Source organism: Balaenoptera physalus, assembly GCF_965194825.1.
Source record: "Balaenoptera physalus genome assembly, chromosome: 2".
In the NCBI taxonomy this organism is placed as follows: domain Eukaryota; kingdom Metazoa; phylum Chordata; class Mammalia; order Artiodactyla; family Balaenopteridae; genus Balaenoptera; species Balaenoptera physalus.
The window spans coordinates 77,764,922-77,792,566 of NC_138883.1; the positions used below are offsets into that span (position 1 = coordinate 77,764,922).

The 27,645-nt window shown below is 44.2% G+C and overlaps 1 protein-coding gene across 5 annotated transcripts in view; it reads right to left on the reverse strand.

Moving 5' to 3' along the window:
* The window catches only part of RYR3 (ryanodine receptor 3), a 570,624-nt gene that overhangs the window by 374,138 nt on the left and 168,841 nt on the right, over positions 1-27,645 (reverse strand). For all 5 annotated transcript variants that reach the window (XM_082452325.1, XM_082452326.1, XM_082452324.1 and 2 more), the window contains exon 2: positions 684-803. In XM_082452325.1, the coding sequence (XP_082308451.1) occupies positions 684-803 (120 nt within the window). The remainder of the gene's footprint in view (positions 1-683; positions 804-27,645) is intronic.

A 27,645-nucleotide genomic window follows, 5' to 3' on the forward strand; every position in this document is an offset into this window, starting at 1 on the left:
ATCCATCCACCCATCCATCCACCCACCCACCTATGTAGAAAAAGGGAGAGATCCTATTGGTTCTGTTTCTCTGGAAAACGCTGACTGATATAAAGGTCTTTCCAGGACTACAAAGTACTGTGAGAATACTGGGCAAACACATCCACCTGACATACAGTTCATGAAAAGCAGAAAGCAACTGAAAATGCAGGAAGCAAAGTCTGGCAGAGGAGAGATGATGTTACATGCCACCCAGCAGGTGGGGACCAGAGCAAACATTCCTCTCTTCCCCCGGTTCACAGCAGGCAGTTACAACAATCTCAGCACAGTCACAGCTGAAAGGGATGAGCTTACTGTGAAACACAGGTCCAAGGACCTATGAGTCCCTGTAGCAATAAAACGATAGCTGGGAGTACAGAACACGCACTCAGATTTCTAGGAATTAACAACAAGGAAGGTGCTCTGGAGGTAGTAAAAGAACCTCCTCCATGAAGACTGACAATGACCTCAAGGCATCCCCCGTGTCCTGCTGAACACTGAAAGACAGTGTTCTGATCTGCTTCCCATTTTAAAAATAAATGTGTCCTTTCAGATTTCTTCCTTACCATCCTTATCACCCTCACCACCATATCCCAGCAGTCCCATCCCCTAGACGACTTTTGGGGTGCCAGACGGGAAGGTGCAGGGCAGACAGTCAACCTCACCTTGGCTTCTGAAGTGGGTTCCAAGAAACACAGGCGATTCCCAAGTCCCTCAGCTGCCAGGCAGAACTTCCTCTGCTCCTTGTGAACGTTGGCGACGCACTGGAGGACCACTTCATCTTCCTGCCAGGGGAACAGAGACCCATGTGAGCAGTGAGGGGGCTACATCCCCACGCAGAGTCAAGCCCCCAAGGCACCTCGCTGGGCCTTTATCAGGTACGCTGAGGGGCACATGCCTTTGAATATTAGATAAAGGAGAGTTCGTTCTTCCCATGGCACAACCGAGCTCCTCCCCTGAGTTAGGACTCTCCTCAAATCTGGGGTGGGGTCACAGAGAGCAAGTACATGGAACAGAGGTACTACTTAAATACACAGCACGAGCCTCACTTGTGAAATGTACAAACTGCCCACCATCCAAGCGAGCAGTTGGTGTCAACACTTGAGTGAACGTGAAAGTAAACCTAAGCAATCTCTCCAAATAAACAATAAAACAATGAGGTGAGATTGAGGGAGACAGAGACAACAGCAGAGATCTGAGGGAGGTGGGATTTGTGGAGGGAAAGTCCATTTTATGTCAGGGAGAGGAGAGACATGTTTTGTCGGGGGGACGGGGTGCACGCAGTGATAACGCATCTGCCGGAGGTGACAGAGGAGGCTCTGGAGAGAGGCAGCAGATGGGTGTCAGACATATGGGAAAGGAAGACAGAAGAAACCTGCAGGAGCCAGACCGGAAGGAGATGCTGAAGGCCGAGTGGGGGAGCCACTCTGGATTCCCAAGGAGGGGACCTTTCTCCTAGGAATCAGTCTCAAAAGCAGCCCTCCTCCAATTGCAGGCACCTTGTTTGAATGGCATTCCTCTGGTTGATGGTCCAGAAATGAGGCTGACCTCCATTTACACTAATATGCTCACCCCGTGCTCAACCCTGCCTGAGGCGGAGAGGAAAACCTTCTCCTTACCAACCCCTCCCTCCTTACTCCTCCCACCCGTCAGTCCACAGTCTCTCTCTCCACTACCGCCTGACTTTGGGTTGCAAACATCACAAAGATTTCCAGGTGTGATGAAGTTAAAGGAGTAACCAGAGGAGCATCAGGTGGAGCTTTCTCCTTAGCAATTGCTCTCCTGTTGCCCGTCTCACTCCCATGTCCCCGCTGTTAGTGTCTGTCGTGGAGTATTGGAAAGGCATACTAAATAGGCATGGTTTTTCTTCATCTGTGTCTACAGCACACGTGGTCATGTGGAAAAATGAAATCCTCTACTTGGTGGGACATGAAGAGAGTCAACAGAACCAAGCCCCAGAAAGATGGCTGTAGGTGCCCAGGGATTGGCCAGGGGCAGCAGGGAAATTCGAGAAGCCACAAACCACAGACATATGAGGTGAAGACTGAGGGAATAAAAAAAAGCTCCACACTTTCACTAGCACTGAAATGTCACTGTTCATCACTAAATTGAGTCAGTAATAAATTCAAGCCTCTGCGTCTAGTGAAGCCAGAATTCAGTCTTCGTTTGAACTGAGACAGAAGAAAACTCCAGAATACCACTGTTCTCAAAATGTGGGCTCAGGGAAATCTCTGACAAGGATGAAGTTTTTCCCCGGCGGGGGGGGGGTCTCCCCCAGATCCCACAGCAACCAGCGGTGATACCATCCTCCCTAAGGGGCACAGGCCGTGGGGGAGTACTCTGAGTTGATGGAAGAGGGCTACAAAACAGTGGCCGTGGGCGTTAAATGGTCTGTACTGCAAGAGGCAATCCTCATAACACATAATTTACCTGTCCAAAATGTCAAGAGGACCCCTATTGAGAAATATCTAAATATCTCCCACCTACGCACCACTCCCCAGTGAAAACAGGAAAATCTGGAAATTACAGGAGTGGTTTTATGGACCAGACTTTTCACGAACTCGACAGGGTATTCTGTCGAGTGAAACTCGACAGGGTATTCTTTTCAATATTGTGTCTTAGAGAATCTCTTTCCATGATCTCCTTTCCCATGCTCTTTCCACCCCAAAGTGCCCAAACCACCTTGCACCAGCTGCCTTGGGATCTTTGTCTTCTGAAATTGACCTGTGCTATAATTCACATCCTCACAACCTAGGCTGCCAATCAACTGATGAAATAAAAGAACTACCCTGGGGACTTCCCTGGTGGTGCAGTGGTTAAGAATCCACCTGCCAATGCAGGGGACACGGGTTCGAGCCCTGGTCTGGGAAGATCCCACATACCGCAGAGCAGCTAAGCCCGCAAGCCGCAACTACTGAGCCCGCGAGCCACAATTACTGCAGCCCACGTGCCTAGAGCCTGTGCTCTGCCACAAAGAGAAGCCACCGTAACAAAGAGTAGCCCCCGCTTGCCGCAACTAGAGAAAGCCCGCACACAGCAACGAAGACCCAACAGAGCCAAAAAATAAATAAATAAATTTATTTAAAAAAAAAAAAAAAGAATTGTCCTGGCTCAGCAACCACTTCCTAAAGGGCACCCGTGTACAGGCGCTGTCCAAGTTAGCACTCTGGGGGACACAGGTGGGTGTGGGACTCTGGGTCAAACTCACTCTTCTCCAAACACTTTCGCTTTTTTCCACACGGAACCGTATGCTCCGTGCTGACCTGGCTACAGACACCGCCTGGCGTGGCAGCCCGTACCTGCCTTCGCTCCAGACGGCAGCTATTATCTCCACAAACCTTCAACAGACAGACATCTGGAGCCTTGGAGTGCTTGGCCCAGAAATCTTTGCACCATTTGGAATCATAAGATGAGTTAATTGAACCGATCTCATGAATTCTCTCACTCCCTAGTGAAACACAGAACGCAAGCCCCCCCAGTTACCAGCTCTATCTAGTTTACTGATCCCTATACTGATGTATACTTTCTCCCCTCTTGTTATCTCACTTCCTTTCTCCCTTTGCTTTAAAGCAAACCTGGGAATTTCCAGACGATTCCATTTCCAAGGAAGCCCCTTTAATTGAAGGTTGGAAATTCTTCCACGTTTGTTATCTCCTCTCCCCAGAAGCTCACGCTCTCCTCACATCCCCCAATGCCAACTCAGATCATTCCTCTTCTACTCAGGTGCAAACACTCTTCTAGTTTGAGACACATGATAGCCAATCTCCACATCTTCTCTGGCAATCTATCAACAGACTAATTACTTCTCCCACCATTTATCTGACTCTTAATGACAATCAGGAAATTTGATAAACATTTTTGTGTGATTTCAACACACATGTACTGACTATCTTCCAAGGGCAAAGAATTCTTCCAGGGTATCGTGGAGTACACCAGGTTTTGTAAGAGGAGATCTGTTAATACTGTCATGATGGAGCTGACAACTGAAAGCCCAGCCCACAGCCTTTCTCCACTCTGCTTCAGCCATCATCTCAAGTAACTTCAAGGTTCATGTGGACAATCTATTCAAGAAGAACACCTAGACCTAATGACTGCTGCTCTGTTTTAGTAACACACTCTAGTGAACATTCCCTGTCATAACCTAGAATGATTCCAATTCTAAAATCCTAAACTAGACTATCTTACTCTATAGATGCAATCTTCTCGCTTGCTTGCGTTCTCATTTCTCTTTCACTATTCTTGTTTTCCCCTTCATCAAGACGTCCAGTTCCAAGAGGGCACTGCCATCTCCATTATTTCCACCACCCCAGCAAGGAAAATGATTGATTTTTTGATAGAGAAAACAGCACAACTTTGAAGTTTTGTTCTACTATAAATTTATGGGTTTTTTTTTTGGTAATGCATTCTCAGCTTGTTTGAATCTTTATTCACTGGAACAAGACCATAAAATTTGTCCTTTTTTGTAGGACTTAACAGCAGATCCAACACAGTCAATATCAAATCATAATACCTTCCATCTGTAAGAGGGCACAATAATCAGTAATGGTAAGACCTTTTAGACCCAGTCTCTGTCGTTAAGGGTGAGGGGTATGAATCCCCTAGGTCTCCAGGAAATAATCTCTGTAAGATCACATAAAGGTTTCTGGCTTTCCACCAAATAAGTCAAAAGGTCTCTGCCTGGCTTTTTTTTTTTTTTTATTAATTTATTTTATTTATTTATTTTTGGCTGTGTTGGGTCTTTGTTGCTGTGCGCGGGCTTTCTCTAGTTGCCGTGAGCGGGGGCTACTCTTCATTGTGGTGCACGGGCTTCTCATTGCGGTGGCTTCTATTGTTGCAGAGCACGGGCTCCAGGTGCCGGGCCTCAGTAGTTGTGGCTCATGGGCTCTGGAGCGCAGGCTCAGTAGTTGTGGCACATGGGCTTAGCTGCTCTGCAGCACGTGGGGGTCTTCCCGGACCAGGGCTCGAACCCGTGTCCCCTGCATTGGCAGGCGGATTCTTAACCACTGTGCCACCAGGGAAGCCCTCTGTCTGGCTTTTAAAGCGTCCCTCCCCACCACTGTTGAGTTCTCCCCTCCACCTCTAACCTTATCTCTCCTCCATTCCTATTGCCTACTGTCTCCCAAATAAGTCTTGCTCAGCATCCATGAAATGCTCCTTCTTGAAATCCCTCCATTCCTTCATTCGACTGTGTATTCTCCTAGTTCTCCCACCTTTCCAATGGATCCTTCCCATGTTCCCTTTCTCCAGCCACCCCTAAATATAGGGATCGCCCAAGGATAGGTCTTTGTCATTTTCCCTTAGCAATCCCATCCATTCTTCAGGTTTCCAGTTTTATTCTGAGAAGTCGTTATGCCATCTGTACCTCCAACCTGAAGGCATCCCAAGGCCCCAAACCTCCACCTATTCCTAGCTTGATCCACGGACTTATCAACACCTCAAAGCAATATGTCCCAATGCATCAAAAGGCTTCCTTTTCCGTCTACTCTTATTTTATGTTCCCTATGTTTGTTCATGACACATCCAACCCCTCTGCAGTCCAGGCTCAGCATCATCACCCCCTGTCTATCTATGAGCCTCCTCTCCCTCCTGCCCTACAGCAAATGGGCCAGAGGAAGGAGAGACTGGAGCTCCAGAGCCCAGGACAAGGCTATAACAACACCCAGAACATTCTTCCTCTGGTCTGTTCCTGGAGGCACAGCTCTGACCTTATCATTTTCCTACTGAAAATCCACTATGACTGTCTACACGATCCATAAAACAAATATAAATTTCTTGAACTAGCATATGAGGACCTTCACCTTCCAATTTATCTTCCCGAGTTCTTCCCTACAGACGTCCTTGGCTTTCTTTACCTCCATGCCCTTACTCATGCTGTCTGTAATTCTAAAGCTGCCATGATTTGCCCTATTTTTCCAAGTTCATAGATTCCCTAGCCTCCCAAGCTTGGCTCAAATACCACATTCTTTACGAAGCCCAGGTCATCTCACCTCTCCTGCCGAATTTCCATAGCAATTATCACCATACTCTTGCATTATGATTATTCATATGCACGTCTTATTTCCAGCTACATTTTATATTTGGAAATGGCTCACGTTTGCTTATCTCTGATTGTGTAACAGGTACTGTGCTTTACGCACAATAACCCATTTAAGCTTCACATCAACATTATGATGTAGGTACTATTGTAATCTCTATTCGACAAATGAGGAGCCCCTGTGCAGAGCAGTTAAGTAACTTGCCTAAGGTCTCATGGTGGCAAGGGGTAGAGCCTGGTATCCAGTCCTGGCTCTATATCCATGGTCTCTCTCAGCTCCTCTCGGTTGACTTGGTACCCCTTGAAGGCAGGATCCCCATCTGGTTCAAGTTTACACCTATCAGGATACTCACAAGCATGGCACCTTATACACATTATACACCCAGTTATAATTTATTGAATGGGCGTGTTTTCACCTTGTAACCCCAGTTATTTACAAACTCTGCTACAGCAGAAAACGGCTTCCCCATCCAAGCTGGGAACATAATGTGTTTGGTAAAATCATGTTGACTGATTGGGATATGGAATCCGATTAAAAGAAGAGATTTCTCTACTCTCGTGTAACAATAGTTATTGTAGAAAGGGTCACTGCTTCACTGGTGAGTCAGAACTGAGTAATCTCATCAAAAGAGAACAGACGTTGACATAACGAAGTAATAGGGAATAAGCAATGATGAGGCTTTGGAGTCCATTTCAAAATTTTTTAGTTTCTGTTGCTTAGTTATTATTATTACTGATAATAATGACCATCCACTCTATACCAGACACTCTGCTGAAATTTCCCCCCAGATTATTTAACACTCACATCAACACAACCATTCTAAGAATGAGGAAACCAAAGCTCTGAGGAATTAGCCGATTTTCATGAATGACCATTTAATGAACAGCCATTATGTGCCACCATGTTCCAAAATCTCAGTTTAATCCTTACAACCACCCTTGGATAGGTACTAATATTCTCTCTATTTGTGGATAAAGCGGTTGAGGCATAGAGAGGTTAATTAATAACACTGCATAGCATGGAAGTGACAGATTCTGACCTTGAACCTAGGATTTCATGAATCGGGAGCCTGTCCTCTTTACCATGGTGCCAAATTGGCTCTCGACTCCAAGAGACTGACCTTAGCAATAGGTCTGAAACTTGTCTTCCAGACTCTAAGGCCCATGGTGACGGTGTCGATAAAAATAGATATATCCCAGCCCTCTCACGTGGCCATACAACTTTAAAAAGTAACCAAATCACAGAGCACGATGCCAGAGAGAACAGCCGGAGAACTTAAGAACTAATAAAACCAAATTTCCCTGTGTCCCATGACTATAACAATGGAAGGAGTGAACATCACCCCCAAACTTGTAGCAGAGGGGAGAAAAAGATTAAAAATCCAAGGTATATCACATATCAGCATCCCTCCAAGCTCTGTGGTTCACGAGCACCAGCTATTCCTGTCACAGCTTGAGCCTGTGGTGGTGGTGAGTGATTGTCCCTGAACAAGAATATACAGCCTTCATCTCTCTTTGCTGAGATTTCATATTATCACAGGTCGCCTCTGACAAAGTAAAGCTCTTTCTGTACTCTGCTAGCTAAAGAACTCTGAACTTGAAAATGAATGGGGTTTGCCTATTCTATCCCTACTCTTCCTTTCTTAGCCCCTGGCTCCCAGCCCAAGGACTGGAGTGTCCGTTTTCGCCATCTCGGAGTTGATGGCCAGAGGCACCTTGGCTCTCCCTCTTCTCTCCGGGTCATTCGCAAAGGACTCTTTGGGACAAAACAAAATGGCTGACAGCCCTACTTAAGGTAGATCATTAGGCAGCTGATGACAGCCCTATAGTTAGCTGTGCACATCACTGGGACAGAGAAGCGCGGGAGCACGTGGGACAGAGTGCAGTCCAGCAGATTTCATGGTCCACGTTTAAGTGCAGATATGACTGCAGAGGCCAATCCATAACCACTGATTGCTTTAAAAAGGAATATGTGGCCTAGCCACTCATCTGGCACTATTTTGGGAACTGGTACGGTTAGAGCTAAATATATACAGACATGGGTAACAGAGCTCACTCTAAGGCTTTACGCCAAAGCATCTCTTAAATGAAAAATAAGTGGGCTATCGGGATGACGAGACCATCCACAGATTATTTCACAAGGATTAATGGCACTGGCGGTCTACTGTGCATTCTAAGTATCAATCATTTTAACTATTTGCTTCCTTAGATTCAAAGCTCCTTAGAAGCAGGAGCCGCTCATTTCCCTGTGAATCCTCAGTGCCTGGCACTGAGTAGAAAATCACAAATACTTGTGAATTTAACGAAAGAATCATATATTTTGAAAACAACTAATAATATTAAGAAAATATTTATGTATAAAAATTGCATCATAAAGAGACTTCTGTATTTTCTTACTTGCAGAGTCTAGAATGCCAACATGGAAATAGTTGGGATATATAAAAGGCTCTAAGTAAGATACCCTGTTCACTTCCACAATGGCCCTATGAGACCTACAAATATTCTTAATCCCATTTAAAAAATTATGAAGCTAAAGGTGATGACTGAGGGAGGACATTAACTAGCCTGATGTCCAGCTCTAGAGGCTGACATTATGTTGTGTCTCTAAGGATAACATTTCTAGGGGTTTGCTGTTGCTATTGTCTGTTTTGGTTTTAGTATGATTACACCTCTGGAACTCGTTGTTTTTCCAATCTGTCAAAAATTAGGAATGGCTCCTATCTCTGGTTCCTTACTACTCACTGGTTGCTGCGAAATGCAATAAAATGGAAAGGACAGGATCCCAAGAGACAAAGATGATACAGTTTATCATTCCTCCCTTTTTAAAATACTTTCATCATTTGGCTCATAGGGTAGACTTTCTCTTGCTTTTTGCTCCTATTCACTAGCAGCTCCTTCTCGGGCTCCTTGGCTGGCCTAGCCTGTGTAATGCTGGAGTAATGCTCCCAGACTATTTTTCAGAGTTCTTTTCTTTATCTGAACTCCCCTCCCTGGTCATCTCATTTGGTTTCATGGCTTTAAAAACCATTATGTAGTCATTAATATTATTGACTCTCAAATTTGTATCACCAGCTTAAACTTCTCCTCTGAGCTCCAGACTTGTATCTCCAATTGCTTAATATGCCCACCTCCTAATCATCTCCCCTGTACGTTCCTCCTGTGATCTATCTCAGGACATGGCAACTCCATTCATTAGATGCTCAGGCAAAAGAAAAATCTTGAAGTCATACTGATTCCTCTTTTTTCTCACCTCACTTTCACACCAGCAACAAATCCCACCCATTCTACCTTCAAAATACATCTGATTGGACCATCCTACATCCTCTTCACCACCACCACCTGGTCATGCCATCGCCTCTTGTCACCATTACTGCGATCACCTCTGAACTTATTCCCCACTCGTATCTCTTTTCGACACAGTAGGCAGAGGAAGGCTTTTAACTGAGATCATGTCTCTCCACTACTCAAAACTCGCCTGTGGCTTTCTGTCTTACTCAGGAAAAAGGCAGAATTCTCACTGTGGCCTATGAGGTCCTAAAAATCTGCCCCCCTGCCTGTGATCCCTCTTCTATCACTCTTTTGCTTGCTTACTTTCAGCTGCACTGGCCTCCTTCTAGGAGCTCAAATTTCTGAAGCATGCTCCCCCCGCCAACCCTTTGCAATGGCTGTTCTCTTTGCCCAGAATGTTCTTCTCCAGATCCCTGCACTTCTTTTAGGTGTCTGCTCAGTGTCAGTTTATCAGAGAGGCCTTCCCAGGTTACCCCATATAAAATTACAACCCCATTCCCACTCTGCACTCCCCATTTTGCTTAATCTGCCTTCTTTCTGCACTAGCACTTACCGCCTAAGAACATGTGCTTGTTTGTTTCTGATCTCTTTCCTCCTTCATTAGAATGTAACCTCCATGAATACTGTTTTGCTCACCACTGTATCTCCAATGGCCAAAACAGTGCCTGGTACAGGTAGGCACTCAGTCACCAAATAAAAGACTAGTGGTTTTATTTCCTATTAAATACAGTGCCCTCCAAAACTGATGAATTCATTACACCCTTTTATTCCTTTACAGGAAGCGTCCAAACATTCCTCAGTTTCAGCTGGAATTGCTTATGTTAAGGGCTGACAAACAAAAGAAGCAACCCACAGCCTACAATCCTCTGGCCCTCTCTGCTCCAGCAACCGAAAGAAGTGTCCTGTTTCCTCTTTATAACTTTTCCCATTGCCGAGAAGGCTGAATTTGAAGTCTGATGATAAAATCGACTCAGCCTCCCCCATGGCTTGGTCCCTTTGGAACTTGCAGAGAAGAAGGCAAAGAGGAAAGCCTTCCCTGAGTTTATTAGGGAGATCCGCAGGCACTAGGGTTCCCATATGCAATTAAGTCCCTCTCAGATAGAACATGTTGCTATGCGACATGGAAGAATGCTGTGACCTATGACATCTTCTCCTAGAAATAATGGTCAATTTATTTAAATTTTCGATTCTCACAGGATAGAAAAATAATGATCTAGTTGGTACCAAGGGAATTTCAGGCCCCACAGGAAGGTTTTTGCTTTGTTTTGTTTTAATAAAGTTATTTGTAACTTGATATTTTGAATCCTTCTCCCCTACACCAGTGACCGCACCTGGGAGCATACACACACCCCCTTTGCTTGCTTTCTTCTTTAGGCACATCAGCCGGGATGAAGAGCGAGTGGGAAAAAGCTAGAACACTAAAACAAATCATGACGTTAGACGTTTAACCTAAGAGGGAGCAAGGGTCGATAATAGTTGTGGCAGGGAAATCTCTGGATCTAACATTGCTCTGAACCTAATTTTAAAAAGGTGGGAATGTAAATTGATGCAGCCACTATGGAGAACAGTATGGAGGTTCCTTAAAAAACTAAAAATAGAGCTACTGTATGATCCTTCAATCCCACTGCTGGGCATATACTGGGAGAAAACCATAATTCAAAAAGACACATGCACCCCAGTGTTCATAGCAGCACTATAGCTAAGACATGGAAGCAACCTAAGTGTCCATCAACAGAGGAATGGATAAAGAAGATGTGATACATATATACAGTGGAATATTACTCAGCCATAAAAAAGAATGAAATAATGCCATTGGAAGCAACAGGATGGACTTAGAGACTTTCATCACTAAGTGAAGTAAGTCAGACAAAGACAAATATCATACGATATCACTTATATGTGGAGTCTAAAAAAATGATACAAATGAACTTATTTACAAAACAGAAACAGACTCACAGACTTAGAAAACAAACTTATGGTTACCAAAGTGAAAAGGGAGTGGGGAGGGATAAATTAGAAGTTTGGGATTAACATATACACACTACTATATATAAAATAGATAAACAACAAGGACCTACTGTATAGCACAGGGAACTCTATGCAATATTGTGTAATAACCTATATGAGAAAAGAACCTGAAAAAGAATAGATACATGTATAGGTATAAATGAATCACTTTGCTGTACACATGAAACTAACACAATATTGTAAGTCAACTATACTCCAATAAAAAATAAAATTTTTTTTTAATTTAGAAAAGAAAAAGGGGGTTTGACCAGCACACTTCAACTTCCCATGTTTGTATTATAACAGCTGATGAGTTTGCACACCTTCTCCATCTTGATACACCCTGAGCACCGTAACCCCAGAAAGACACAGAGCATCCAATTCTGATTCTACCAACAGCACTACTGAGAGACCTTGATGAATTGTGCCACGAGTGTTTATGTTATCAGATCTATCCTTTATTTTAAGTCAATTTCCTTTGCTTTTGTCATTGGTTCTGGGATCTGTGGCTTCTGTCTTGAGGCATAATGCCTCCCCTAGGCCATGCAATTCACCCTTGACAGTCAACCCAAGTCAAATCTTCTAACAATCCCTACGCTCAGGGGAGTGGGTCACAGGACCATCTGTTTCTGTTTCTGGGACATAAACTAACTTTTGAGTTTCTCTCTACTAGCATAAGGCAGTGCCTCAGACAGGGAGCTGTCTGAAATTTTCCACTTTAAGATTTGTAGAAAAAGCAAACAAAACTCAAGTATCCTACATGTAAGATACACTTGAATACTCTGTGTGTGTACATAATCACTCCAACTTACTGACAGATGTTGTGTCTGAAAGCAAGAACAAAGCATCCAGCAATTTCCATACACAATCTAATAGCTAGGGAACACTGTTCCTTTTTTGAAAAGGATGCTTGATGAAGTCAGTAGGTTATAATGGAATTTATGCGCTGACATTTAGATGGCTAAGTCTTTGAAAATAGATCACTTAAAGGCAAAAGAAGTGTTTTCATAGTTTAATGGTGCGTAAAGCCCTATGAACTGTCCAGGACTACTTTCTTTAAAAAGTTATCCATGTCTTCCAGCTTACATACAATCATTGAAGAAATATTCGTGTGCCTACTAATGCACCAGGTTCTCTTTCATGGCCTGGAGTGAAGTGGTGAACAAAGGCAAGGCATCTGCCCTCCTGGAGCCCCCAATCTAAGTGGGTGACTATATCGTCATATAGATTGGCTCAAATGGGCTTTTTGTTGTAGTGGTTTGCAGAGATGATGATATAATTCAGGACCAGAGGAATCTGAGTAAGACAAAAGAACCCAGGAATATTTGAGATACTTCTCCCTCCTCCCTGACACCTTTTCTGTCCAGGCTGAGCTCCTGTGTATGTGCTTCTATCAGAGAACTTACCCCTCCATATTGTAACTCTTGGATTTCTTATCGAAATCCCCTCTTATCAGATTTTTTTTCCGCTTGGAAGGCAAGGATTACATCCTGCTCATCTCCGTCTTGGTTGTGTGGTATCCCCAACACCTACCATGTGGCCAACATGCCACAGATGCTTGTTGAATGAAAATCATGAAGGTGAGAAGAAATAGTGGATCGGAACGGTCGGTCAAAGCGGAGTAAAAAGCTGTAGACCACGAGTACCTAAAAGTCAGGAATCAAAACCAGACACTGTCGGGGATCATAAGACACACCTCCTGAAGAGACAGAGGACCGACGAAAGCCAAGCCAAGCTGAGCCGAGCCTGTTTCTACTAACAGGGATTCACTCTGACACATCCTCCTGGGGCAGGACTCAGTGTTTAGTTCTCAGAGTCTAACATGCAGTTAAAAGTTGGCTACTGTGTGCAGCAATTTCCCATACTTGATGGTTTCAATTCAGTGAGGCTCTTCCTACCACAAATCAGCAAATACACAGTGCTGAGGGAAGGTGTGCGCTAGCAGGCAAATTAAATATAAGGAGAACCTACCAGGCACAGGTTTAAAAACTTCATATTTTATAAAATTTCAAAAACCGCATCACGTTAGCCATCAGTATGCCTATCCTACAGGTAAAGCCACTTGGGCATAGGTTCAGATGTGGTAAGTAATGGCCTAGAGTCAGATGGCTATTGCTTTTGTTCATCCATTATTCATTCATTTATGAAGTATTTATTAATGCCTATTACACGCCATGCACTGCTAGGTCCTGAGAAGACAAAAATGCATCAAGAGCTAGCAAGTGGGGATTTCAATCTTGTTCTGTGTGACTCCAAAACCCACATTCTTCCCACTATATGGAGGCTCCTTGGTGAAGAAAGCATTTCAGTAATTTAATAATTGACACCACTCCCACTTAGCAATGCTGTTTTTTCAATTTCTCACCTTACTGGGGCTGGTGGCGGGTGGGTGGTTGCAGCTGGAAGACTTTCATTGAAGGGGTCGCTTCCTCTTCCTTAAATAAAGTATAAACACCCAATTGTTTCTCGATCTTAGTCAAGTGCAAATAGAACTTCAAGCCCCAGGGTCATTCTTTTTGTCCACACTCCACCTCCACCATTCACTACCACACTGCCGCCCCTAAATCCTGCCGAGACTTTTTTTTTTAATTCCAGAGACCACTACATTCTATGAACAGGCTTAGAAAATGCAAGTGCCCTTCCACAGCAAAAGTCCTCAGAGTTCTTGGCCAAACCAAAATCTAATGAAAACCCAATAAAATTAAAGCATATGAAATGGGGTTATTTAATTGGATTGCTTGATTCCTTTTGTTACACAGACTAGTATTTATTCCACATCCCTCATATAAAAAAAAAATGCCATATTGCCTTTTTTTCTAAACATAGTAACGTCTGGCTCTGAATCCTGACTTGCAATAATTTCAATCTCAGTCATGTTCAGGGGAGCTTTCCCCTCCCCACGGCTGTGTAACAATCCCAGGAGATTTATGTAGTCCATAAAATTTGGAGCAAAGCAGCTGGTCCTAAGTCCATCAAGACTGCTGCCAAGATGCTCATTTTCTGAGTCTGTGTGGTCCATTTGCTGGCAGGGATCCAGTAGTTCTTTACCCTTCTTAGGCACAGAGACTGTCGTCCCCAAGGTCTTGGTGTTTTAGGATCAGCATCTTGATCTCCATCACCCTACCATCTCCTGGGTAGTATATGGGCAGGGCTGAAGGTCTCTGCTACCTATGAAGCCCCTGCCATGCCCTTCTCTCCAGCCTCCAAAGCAAGGCTTCGCCAGGCTTGGCAACTTAGCCTCACCCTGTCCAAGTCTTGGGACCCATCCCCTACTAGGACCACCCAAATTTTCACCTCCAAGAGACTTTGGGAAATAAAAGTCCTCAGAGCAAAAGGAAGCCCCAGATCCCCAGGACACAAAGCCTAGCCTTTCTTGATGAGAAAGAAAAGAAAGAAATAACTCATTTTTATTCTGTATTATTTTTTCCCAAATTTTTCTCACTTTGATGAGTCAACAGGAAAAAAACAAACCTGCCTCTGCTGCAAAGCAGTGGCGCTCAACCACACGTGAACATGAGAATCACCTTGAACGCTTTTAAAATATGCTGATACCGGGGCCCTACCCTGATCCAAATGATGGGTATCTCTAGGGAAGGGTGCTGGGTGCAAGTATCCCCAGGTGACCAATGCTCAGTGAGGGTGGAGAACTCCTTTCCAGACTCAGGTCAGAGGTGACAACTAGGGAAGTCAGAGGCAGCCGGCAGATACCCTGATACAGGTATGGAATCACAGGGGAAAAATAAGTGAGTTCTGGATGTGATAAAAGGAAAATCCTGGGGGAAAAATCAGGTATCCTCATTTCCTTTTAATCAAGGATCCAAAAGCTAGGCCACGGCTGACCCAAGACCCTCCAATCACCAAAGGCCGTCATCTGCGGGCCCCTCGTCAGGTGTGCTCCTCTAGAACGTAGCCTGATTCCTTTTTTCTCTTTTTTGCTAGGCCTTTATAATGTTGCCTCCTGAGACTCCTTCTCTCTGAGTACAGGGGACCAGGAAGATGATCTGTCAGCTATAAGCGAATCACCAGGAGAAACTAATATGTCGTAGACTCCTCCAAAAGTAGGGAATGATAAATTAACAATGGATGAGAAGTTTGAAACAGAAAGCTAGCCAACAAACCAGCAAGTACGTATTGAATGTTCTCAATGTACCTGACACTATCTATGCCATGACACTCGTGGCTCTCCTTTCCCCAACCCACTCCCAAACCCCTCCTTGACAAGCGTGAAGGACTTTCTGATAACTTCAACGAAGAGCAAGTAAAACCATTTGGAATGAATAACACTCTTTCCATTCCCTAAAGAAACGGAAGTGCTTTGCAGCTAGGGACAACCGAGCCTCAAAACGTGTAAGGGAACTGTTCAGAGTTGCCCAGTGGCCGATTTTGGAAGAGAAGCAAGTTCTCTCCACCCCTCCTCAGTAACACAGTTCCTTCTCCGTGGCAGGAGTCAGCATATCTAAATGATGTTCCAAAGCTAACGGGTAGCCATCTTTTTGTTTGGCACATATTTTTTTCCACCTGGAAATAGGGAGAGCAGTGTTAGTCTTCTTTCCTAAAGGTGAGGAATATTTATGGCTGGGATCACACAATGCTGAATAATTTGTGTGACTTAGAAGTAAATGTATTTCAAACAAACTTGTGAAATCACAGCTCAGCTATAGGTGGCTATGGGTGTGTTGAACACAAGCAGAAGTCTAGTCGCTGCAATATTTATGACCCAGGGATCAAGAACCTTTCCTTTAATAATTTTAGGTTGTAAAACCCTGAGCGGACTTACAGTTAAGTATCACTAGCCACTGCTTTTATTATTTTGGCTTTTGAAAAACTGAAGTAGAGGTGGTTGGGAAATTAGGAGGTTGGGATTGATATATACACACTGCTATATATAAAATAGATAACCAACAAGGACCTACTGTATAGCACAGGGTACTCTACTCAACATTTTGTAATAACCTATATGGGAAAGGATCAGGAACATACGTATATATGTATATATAACTGAATCATGTGATATCCACCTGAAACTAACATGATATTGAATCAACTATACTTCAATTAAAAAGTAATAAATAAATAAAAGATGTTAGAAGGGATTAAGTACATTTCTGAAGAAAAAAACTGAAGTACAGGTGATTTACAATATTATGTATCTATAATTATTATTATATTAGTTTTCTTTTTTATGAAGCAGCTCAACGATACAGAAAGGCCCCTATTTTATCCTACAGTTGCAACTAATTGTAGTTCTGATGATTTTTGATTCAGCCTTGACTGACTAAAACTGTACAGAGCAGACCACACCAGGAACAGCCCAAAGCAGTATCCATCTCTACCAGCAAAATGCTAAGAAAGTGCACAGGCCCTCCCTCCTCCCTGCATTGCCATGATCAGGTTCTCCTGTGCGAATATCCCTTCAGACCAAGATGACGGGAGGAAAAGTGGTCTACATGGAATCATAGCATGTTTAGAGGAGAAGCACCTCAGCAGTCATTGAATCCAAACTTCTTGGGAGTTCATTCACACAAATGAGGGGGAAAATTCACATGTGAAGCTCCAAAAGATATATAAAAACCTACTGAAAGATGTAATATTGGATACTATTTTGCACACTTCTCTTTCCAAATTAAAAACCTCTTCTGTCATGTGCTACCCTGCTCTGCCTACCCACAGCCAGTACTTGTTAACTAGTTAATCCTCTTGGTATTCTGTGAGATCAATTCTTTCGGCTTTATTAGAGTTATTTGGCCTGGAGAATTCCAAGTAGGAAGGAAATTTATTATTCATCTGCAAGTACAGGCAGGATTGATATATGGAAAATCGTAACCATCTGTTATCCACTGAGGTCAGAATGAGACAGGAGAGCCCTAAAGATATAGCAGAAAAGACTAAAATGAGATATGAGGAAGGTCTTACTGAAAGTGAGGGTTAAACACGACCATAAATTATCAAGATTGGATTACAGTTATTTACAAACGGAACACAGAAACATCTCCTCTGGGAGTGTTTAAAGTATCTTGTGATTGGAATTCTGTAAGAACACAACTCTGCTGAAATAGCCATTAAAATAAGATTATTTTTGGTCGATTTACCCAATTTTAGCACCTTGATACTCATGCACTTGATGTGAGCTCCACAAAAAATGCATAAACTGTGTTTAATTCTCCCTCTCCTCTGTTTAGCATGGCATTATGTGCAAATAAATAGGCAATAAAGTATTTCTGTTGCTCTTTGTTTAACATGGTAGACAGTTGTGCCTAATACTTTTGTCTAGAACCAACATCCAGAGACCCGGATTCCTGGGGTCTGTCCCTTGTGACAATGTGACAAAGCCTCATCCATTTATTCAATAATGTGTGATATTATCTCTGCTTCTGCAGCCAGTTGCTTTCACTTCAGGTCACCAGTAACCTCCAATTTGTCATATCTGGGGGAACTTTTCTGACTTTGTCTTTCTTGACCTGTCTATGTGGCCATGGGCACTGCAAATCTCTTCATTTTTCTGGAAACGTTTTCTCTTTTGGCTTCTAAGGCAACACACGACTTTCCCAGTGCATTCCCATTGTCTCCCCTCTCACTCAGCCTCTCTCACACCTTGAGAGTTGGGAGTTCCTCAGGCTTCTGTCTGCTCGTACTATTTACCGAGTAACTCCATCCAAGTCACTGGTTTCAACTCACACCTCTTTCACTTACAACTCCTCCATCTCCCAGGCCCCCGTGTTAGAATGAATGAAATGGTCATCTCCATTTGGACGTCCCTGACACACCACAAGTCCATTCATCCAAAGCATCTCATTATCCTTCCTTTCCCAGACTTGCTCCTTCTGCAACCCCCATATGGGCGGACAGTTACTGGTGTTCACGCACACACCCATGGTAGGAGGCTGCAAGGCACCCACAGCTCCTTTCTCACATACCCAGTTAGAATTTCCTTTCCTCCTCCCCTCCTCTCTATTCCCACTGCTCCTGCCTTGATTTAGGCCCCTAGGATCACAATAGATTCCTTACCGAGCCGGGCCTTCTGTTTCACTCCCCTCCACCAACCCTCCATGCTCCTGACCGTGATATCCCCAGAAGGCATATCTGAGCAGCTCACTCCATTGCTTAAACCTCTCCAGTGGTTTCCCCGTAACTTTGTTTCCTCCTCCTCATCTGGCTCCTGCCCTCTTGTCCACAGCCTCATTTCCCACCACCCCCTCACTACCCCTCCCCCAAATGCTGAACTTCAGCCCTCAGGAGCTACTACTGAAGCGCCATGCTTTCCTCTTACCTCTGAGCCTTCGCACAGGCTGTTTTTTTGGTCTGGAACACCTGTCTCCATCATACTCCCTATTTTCTGAGACTTACGATCTGGAAAGGCCCACCACTGTGCTTCCATAGGACTCCCTGCACACCTCTGGCCTTACGTTTATTACCTTGTACCCTAACTGCAGGTTTGTCTGCCTCCGTCTGCTGGCTGTAAGATCCCTGAAGATGGGGACTATGTCTGATCCGTCTGTGTGCCTCAAACAAGGCCTTGCACAGAGGAAGTGTCCAGTAAATGCCTCAGGAATGAATGATGAGCTTAGCTGGCCCAGGGTCTCGACCTCAGCCTGTCGCACCAATACAGTCACTGTTTAACTTCTAGCTGTTATTTGTTAAGCCAGGCCACTGGAAGGGGAAGCGGGCAGAAAGAAAAGGCCAATGTCACGTGCAATGGAGTAGCTGGCTGGGTTAAACAGTGTCAGGAGCAGGCCCCTCGACTGCCCTCTCTGGCCCGTTGCTCTGCTTTGAGCGTGCTCAGCAACAATGTGGCTCCTTGTTTCTTAGCCTTCAAGCCTTCTCTTTACTGGCAGCTCCCCGACATCAGGAGCCATGGTTTCCAGTTCTCCAGTATCACCATAGGACTTTGCCAAGGGAACCTCCACCTCAGAAAGAACTAAAGGAACAGACCAACGGGATGTCCTCCAGCCTTAGCGGAATTCCCACTATGCCTGTTGTTCAGGTTTTGCGTGACTGTCAGTTTTCAGGGGCAATTCCATCCCGCGAGCCTCAGCCTGCCAAGAACCCAGCAGCTCCTAGTTCAACGTGAGTCCAGCATTTACCTATGGATCCTCAGAAAGAGGATGGAATGGAAAGCCTATGTCTAACTCACCGTGCCTCTGCAACTGAGTCAAAGAGTCACTCACTGCTGTGCATCTCGGTTCCTTTGTTTGTGTGTGAGTTAACCCTATGTTTGCCCCTCTGAAGCTAATACTTCCTTTAGAAACAACATCCTTGCTGCTTTTGCAACAATAAAAAAGTCATGAACTGAAACCTGTGTGTTGACTATTGCAGAAACATAAAGACAATGCAATACCACCTGCTTATTTTCCAAGGGTAACAAGTTTGTGGTATAACGGCATCGTCAACATGTGCATATAGATGTACACTTCTAGGGAGGCTAAACTGTTACTCTTTATACTATACCAGTTGGTCTTTCTGCATTAAACCTACAGAATTGTCATATGTTCCTCTTTAGATTTCTGCTTTTTTATGGACAAGTAATCGGTATATAGGATTTTCTCACCCAGGCAATCATGCAAATGGATATTCTCTCTTTCTACCACGTGTAACGCCAGACTTTTATGGGGAGACGACTCTAGAGGAAGAATACATAAACATTCTCAAACAGTTAAAGATAACCACCAGCAAAGCTGGAATAAGCTTGCGGAATCCACTGCATCAGGGCCAGGATGAGAGCTAAATGGATACAAAAGGCCAAAAGGCCTTCTGAATAGTAGTAGTTAAGATTTATTTGTCCACGAATCTTGCTCTAAGATGGCACTTAGCCTTCTCTACTTTCCTCCATTTCAGTTGACAAATAGATTTTTTTTAATGTATTTTTTAAATTAACTAATTTATTTACTTATGGCTGTGTTAGGTCTTCATTGCTGTGCGCGGGCTTTTCTTTAGTTGTGGCGAGCGGGGTGGATATTTAACCACTGCACCACCAGGGAAGCCCCAGAAAGATGTTTTAATAAAGGTCTTACTTTATTTAGAGCTTAGAGATACAACTCGTTTCTTCACTGGATTCCTTTCTGAAGCTATAAGCTGCAATTCCAGTTGCTGCCCCTAAGAAGAAAATCCTACTTTCAACAGCAGCAAACCTCCCTGGAGTCTTAGAAGAGAGGGAAAAAGAGCCAGAGTGCTGTGGGCCTTGCTGCTCTGGAGATTTTATCTGACAAGTTACACATTCAAAGACAGATAACCTCCACTGGCAGTATCATATTCTGCAGGTTTTTATGTAATTACAGTTAAAGCATTAAGATGTTTTTCAAGTCTGTCTTGTGAGTTGATTGATTTTGCTACCTCCATTTTCATTTAAAATCCATGACAGCAGAGTAGTGAAGAGTACCAGCCTCTGAAAATCAGACTGGCTGGGTTGGCACCTTATCTCTGAATCTAGCCATGTAGGCTTTGGCAAAGGTTATTACCTTCTTGCCTCACTTTTTTTGGGTTGTGAAATGGGAATAATAAATAATTTCTTCAGGCATCGTTTGAGATGAAATGAGTAAATGTAAAACCCCTGAAACTGTACTTGCACATAACAAGCATTCCATAGATAACGGTATTTTGTTAATATTACTACCATATTTTAGTTGAGAAACCCTTTAAGAATAACCAATATTTAAAGGCCTATGTCCCCTTATAACAATAGAATAGATTGATCTTCACAGACATATCATTGATGTCTCCAAAGCTACAACCGTAGTTTAGAAGGAGAAATTGGGCTGATTTTTGCTTTTTTGGTTGCTTTTTTGACAACTGAGATGCTACTTTAAACCTAAACAACGTAAGATCCCACAAAAGATTACTGCCCCAGACCTGAAATATCAGTCCTGACCTTGGAAGTTGTAAGTTAAATGAGGAGGGTCCTGCTTCTGTCCTGCAATGAACTGTCAGCCCTCTGGGGGATCACCAGCACTGACCAAACAGCAAATAACGGCCCGCTCTGGACCCCATAACCAAGCTTGCCAGTCCGCTCCCAGTAGGCCGGGATCTTTCCCATTCTTTGAAACCAGTTCTATTTCTGAGAAAGAGACAAATACACATGCCCTGGCCTACAAAGTTCTGCCCCACTCTCAAGTTCTAGTTGGTTGCTGGAGTACAGAGGCATTTTCCTGTCCTTTAACCAGACTTCCAGTGCCCTTGATTAAGTCTGTGACAGCAGCTGTAACAGACGAAGCACCAAAATGCAATTCCCAAGTCCCTGGTTTGAGTGCTGATTAGATTACTCACTGGCTCTGCGGCTCTGGGTAAGTCCTCACTTCCATGAGCCTTATTTACAAAATGAAGTTAATAATGCCCAAGTCAGAGACGATTGTGAGAAGCAACATAGTCACGCATGCAGGGAAACGATAAGATCATAACGAACATCAGTGATCCAAATTCTTAGCCTTCAACTTTATTTTTCAGTCTGCTGATTTGCCTGGGGCCCTATCATCCTTGCTATGTAAGCCCCAAGCTCCTCTCGGGACTTGACCTCTGGCCTCTAGATCTTCTGGGTTCTCTTCCATTCAGCCAAATTCTGGCAGGCTGCTGCGGGTGCCACAGACACATGAATAATCCTGAAGCTAACAGAACCTGCTTGTCTGTCTCACTAATATGATTAGACATTCTTTGCAGTTTTTTTTGTTGTGGTTTGTTTGTTTTTTTAATTTGGGCTCCTCTTTCCTGACAATCCTGACAACTTCTAACAGAGCTTCGCAGCCTGTGGGCACTCTTTTTCATCCATTTATATGTGGGAGGCTCTACCAGGCAAATGGGAACTGTCAGTATCCTGAAAGGTGCATGAGGGTGAAAAAGAGAGAGAGAGAGGAGATTAGGGTACAGGATTGAATAGACGTAATAACTGACAGCCCTTGCTCTCTGCTGGGGAAAAGAAGAAGAAAGCCACCATTTACTGAGTGCCTATTATGCACCGGTTCCATGCTAGGCAATTTGTAAACAGTACTTCATCAATACTGATGATAAGCTCATACGCATTTCACAAAGGAGAAAACTAATAAGTCTCCAGGTACATGTCATTTACCCAAAGCCACACAGTGGAAGAGATGAAAGGAGAATCCAGGTCTGCTACGGGGCTGGGGAAGGAGAGAAATAGGTGAGGGAGATTAAGAGGTACAAACTTCCAGTTGGCACAAGAAATGAGTCATGGGTATGAAATGTACAATGTAGGGAGTTAAAAAAAAAAAAGAAGAAAAGAAAAGAATCCAGGTCTGCTGGAAGGGATAGGGGAAAAGTCACCTCATCTTTACGTTGCCTCTGCCAGCGCTGGGTTGCTTCAGCCACCTCAACGAGCCTCCAGTAAGAGCCAAAGCACATCCCATCTCTGCTTCTTCCAGAGATCACTGCAAAGCTCAGGAGGGCTGGGAATAGGCACTGGAACTTGTGAGCTGGAAAGTCAGTAAGCATGTCTCCCACTCTGGAGCAGGGCAGCGAGGAACACCCCGGATAGGAGACACACAGTATTACTGCTCTGTTTCCTGTGGTCCAGAGCACGTGTTCTGGAAGTCTTTTCTTTTCTGGCACCTACAGGTGCACTCGAACTGGGCATGACCAAAATCTGTTTACTTGCTGGGAAGATCAGGGAGCCCGGGCTGAGGCTTCTGCAAAGATAAGGATCCTGCAGACTCTGCAGTCTAAACAAAGGCTATGGATATCATCCGTAGGTTTCGCCTCAGCACACGGGGCTCTGTAAACTGCAGTACAGAAACCTCTGACTTGGGGCGGTCTGAGATGAAGGCAGGAAACGTGCCTTTGCTGCGCGCAAAGCTGCAGCGCCTGGCTTGGGGCTGGGCGGCACCCAGTCCCCCACTCCCCACCCCCTCCGCTCTCTCCTCCTGGCCTGAGGAATCAATTATGTGTTAGAAACTCATGATCAGGCTCCTGTTTTCCCAAATCGAGAGCAGCCAATAGACTCAAGAGCTAATTAGTTAGCAGGATGGTGTTTTGTGTGTGTAGAAGGGCATTGGAGAATATCAGACCCTTGGTCAGACCTTTTTGGTTAGGCCATGCAGGTGAGTGATACCCCCAGCATTCTTCCATTGAGGGGGGTTCCTGCTAAGGTGGCAATGGAACTAGCTCCATGCTGCTGCCTTATCTCTTGCTCTATCCTCTTTAGGTCTCAATCCTTCAGTCACAGGAAGGCAGGGGACAGGGGATGGAGATGGGAGAGAGAACCCCTGGATACTTTGCTCTCTAATAGGGAATGATAGGACTGCCCCTAAGCAAAACTTCAGAATAGGTATACATTTCCTTTGGGGTATTCTCCCACCTCATTCAGACTGCATTCCACTTCCCTGACTCCCCTTTGTCTCTCTCCTTCCAAAATGTCAGTGTCTTCAACACTTCCCTCTGGCTGAATACCTTCGTTTCACACCGGCACAGGCTCCCGGTCTTTGGAGCAGAGAGATCCTTGCTTCAAAGTTACTGACCTCCTACACACTTTGTGAAAACTTCCAGGCTCATGATGTTATCACTTTAGGGAACTGTCAGGGTTTTTCCAGGTTTCATTATGGCATCTGTGTTATTTTTAATAGGCAGTACGGGACTACACATGGCGCTGTTACATTTTAAAATTTATTACCAGGAACACAAATGTACTTCTGTAACATGCTCAATATCCTGCCCTCCCACTACAATATGGCGCAGACAGGCCCTCAGATGGCCTTCAGGGATCCCCGCCCTCCTGGGGTTCACACCCTGTGGAATCCCCGCCCCTTGAGTGTTGCTAGACCTGGGGACTTCGTTCTGATGAAAAGAATGCGGCAGAATGGTGTGATGTCATTCCAAGATAAGGTTCCAAAGAGACCCTGGCTTCCCTGTTTCTTGCCCTCTCCTGCTGTTTCTGGTGGACGTCCGCTGCCCCGTGGGGAGGTCCACGTGGTCAGGAACTGCTGTGTCTGGCTAACAGCCAGCAAGGATCAGAAGCTGCTAATAGCCAGGTAAGTCATCTTGGAAGCACCTCCTCCCCCGATAGAACTCTGAGATGACTGCAGCCTGTAAGACAACTTGAACCAGAGGGACCAGCTAAGCCACATCCAGATTCCTGACCCACAGAAACTGAGAGATCATAAATGTTGTTTGAAGCCACTAAGTGTGGGGGTAACTTGTTATGCAGCAGCAGATAACTAATTACTCTGTATATCAGATGTTCGGAGCACTAAAACTCTCCCCAAGACATTCTTCTCAGACAACCTGTATCACAAGTACCTGACATTTGTACTACACTTCCCTTTTGGAACCTGTGGAAGGTACAGAGAATTAATCACCCCACACTCCAGGGGGCAGCCCCTTCCAATCAGTCAGAATGGACCACCAAGACAAAGCCATTTGTCTTCAGGAGCTGACTGTATGAGAAGAGTGCCATCACCTGTCACCCTCTGTCACCTAAGGAGGCCCAGAATCCCCTTCCCATGGCCTCAGTTCCCTCATTCTGTCTTTAATTTTCTTTAGGAGTCCAACTACACTGAAACAGAAAGAATTGATTTCCAGATAAATCTTTCCTTTGCTCTATCAGCTAAAGGCCCGTCATTACTTTGTCACAGTCTGTGGAAACTGCTCTCTATGATTCGTATTTTATGTACATTTCCTTATTTCATTAGTGTCAGTCACCTTCAAATCTTACTGTCAAGGCTTTTTCTTTGTTCCCTTCTTTAGAAATATTTGTCCATTTCTTTAGGAAGTCTACAATAGTCTCCCCTGATCAAGGTGTTTTGTAAGTCACATAGAAACATGAATAAAGGATTCACATCCTTAAGACCTTCAAGGTTCTTTTCTTGTTCAACCAGAGCATCTTTTCATTGGTAGACTGGACTGCCTCAGAGTCTTACCTACTCTTAGTCCCAATTAAACATGATTTGGAGCCAGAAAAGGAGGAGGAGCAAAAAGCAATACGGAGCTCAAACCTCTCCTTGTAAATGAGATATTGCAGGATGGGCAACTGCCTCCACATTTTCTCGTGTTTGGCAGCTGGATAGACTTCTTCTTCCCCAAGAGGGGCTGCTCAAGTTTGGGAACCCCTCAGTGGAAGACTCGGCCACCTCAAGGCACTGGGGACCAAGACAAGTTGGGCAGGGGGAACTTGAGACCAGCTTAGCACAAGACACAATCTCTCGAGGACCAGCTTTGTGCTATTTAATTTCACTGTTGAAGAATGCAAGTTGAAGCTATAATGAAGGACCATTTTGCATCTATTAAATTAGTAATTTCAAAAAATACTATATTTTTATTATTATTTTAACTCTGCTACTTTCTAATTTGGGGATCTTGAGTCATTTACTTAATTCACTGAGCTTCCATTTCCACATGCTCAACTTGAGATTTTCTAGAGTCTATCACATGGTGAGTGCACACTAAATGGTACGTATTGTGATTATCATCTACTGAAGTAAATGACTAGCAAAAAGTTGGATCTAATCTTTAGAGCCAAGCTGAACAACAGAACTTTCTGTGATGATGGAAACGTTCTACAGTCTGTGCTATTCAATATGGTAACCACCAGCCACATGTGGCTATTGAATACTCGAAATATGGTTAGTATAACTGAGGAACTAAATTTTTAATTTTATTTTACTTTATTCAAATTTAAATAGTTCCATATGGCCAGTGGCTACCATATTTGACAATTCAGCTTTAGAGGAATATCTCATTTCTGAAGCAGCCTGCCATTCTCATGTCCTTCCCACAGGGAGTACAAGCAAACTGCCTGCATGACCAGAGAGCACTGCAAAATATCACCTTGACCCCTGAAAGAGTCCAAGAGTGCAATACTGCTCAGAGGAAAGCACTTTGTGAATGGGTATGGGATGGAGAGGGAAGCCCTTTCGGGCAAAGAGAGTGCGTCTGACCTGCCATCAACAGGATATTCAGTTCTACTTGTTCTGAAGAATACTTGTCACTTTGTTATCACCATCATCGTCTAGTCACCTTAATGGCTACTGGCTGGGTGAAGTCAGGGGGTCCTCTGTGTGAGGCTAATGAGAGCATGAGAATTTAAAGTAATTAATACCAAGTCCTAAGCAATGAACCATATGTGAAATGTAAGCTTAACTTCAAGCTAATACTAACACCTATACATATTTCACCTTCGTATTGATTAAACACTTATATGTCAGGCTAAAACACTAGAATACAAAATTGAACACAGTTCTTTACCTCATTTCTCTCTAATCCAAGTTAGGGAAGCAAGTAAAGAATGGTGGTGTAGGATGAGAAGTACAATATGGCCTCATAAAGAGTCCGTAATCAACTGCAGGTGTTGGAAACAGAGCAGAAAAGCTTTCTCAGAGCAGGAGACCATTGAGCAGGGCTGTGAAGGCACCGTAGAACTTGCCCGCAGCAAAGTGTGCAAGGGAAGGGACGGTGCTCTTGGCAGAGAAGAAGCACGTGCAGAGCCCGGCACCTTACAGAAGCATCCACAGTTCGTGACCGACACTCAGGGGGCAAATCTGGGAGGAATATAGCAAAGTAAGTGTGGTTAGGACGTAAGAGGCTAGCCTAAGGAGTTTAGATTTTCTCTTAGAAAATGGGAAACCACTGAAGGATATCAAACAGGATGGTAACAGGATTTGTGTGTTAGGTCACTCCGAACATCGTGTGGGAGACGGATTGGAGGGAGGGTACGGGCATCAGTTAGAAGACACCTGCACTGGAGCAGGAGACAGGGGACGGTGTGTGTGGAGGGAAGGAGCAGAGACAGGGAATCCACAATGACTAACAACTGTTCGTTTTTTTAATAGAAAGGATGGAAGTTTCCACACCAGAGTGAGTTTTATGGGGGGAGGAGTCTTGTAAGATTGAAATACTGTTATGGGCTTAACTGTGTTCCTCGAAATCCATATGTTGAAGTCCTAACCTCAGTACGTCAGAATTCGACTGCATTTAGAGACAACCAGTCTAATGACCATGTTATGTTTAACCTTAATTACTTCTTTAAGGTTAAAGACTGATGAAGGTTAAATACGGTCATCAGGCTGGTCCCCAATCCACTATGACTGGTCTCCTGACCAGAAGAGGAGATTCAGACACAGGCACAGAAGGAAGGCCATGAAGACACTGGATAGAGAAAGCCATCAGTGAGCCAAAGAGAGGCCTCAGGAGAAACCAACCCTGCTGACACCTTGATCTCAGACTTCAACTCCAGAACTGTGAGAAAATACATTTCTTTCTTTAAGCCACTTGGTCTATGGTATTCTGTTACAGCAGTCCTAGCAAACTAATACAAACGTATTGGGTCGGTTTTTATAACAATTTCTACCCATAAAAAGAGACGTTGG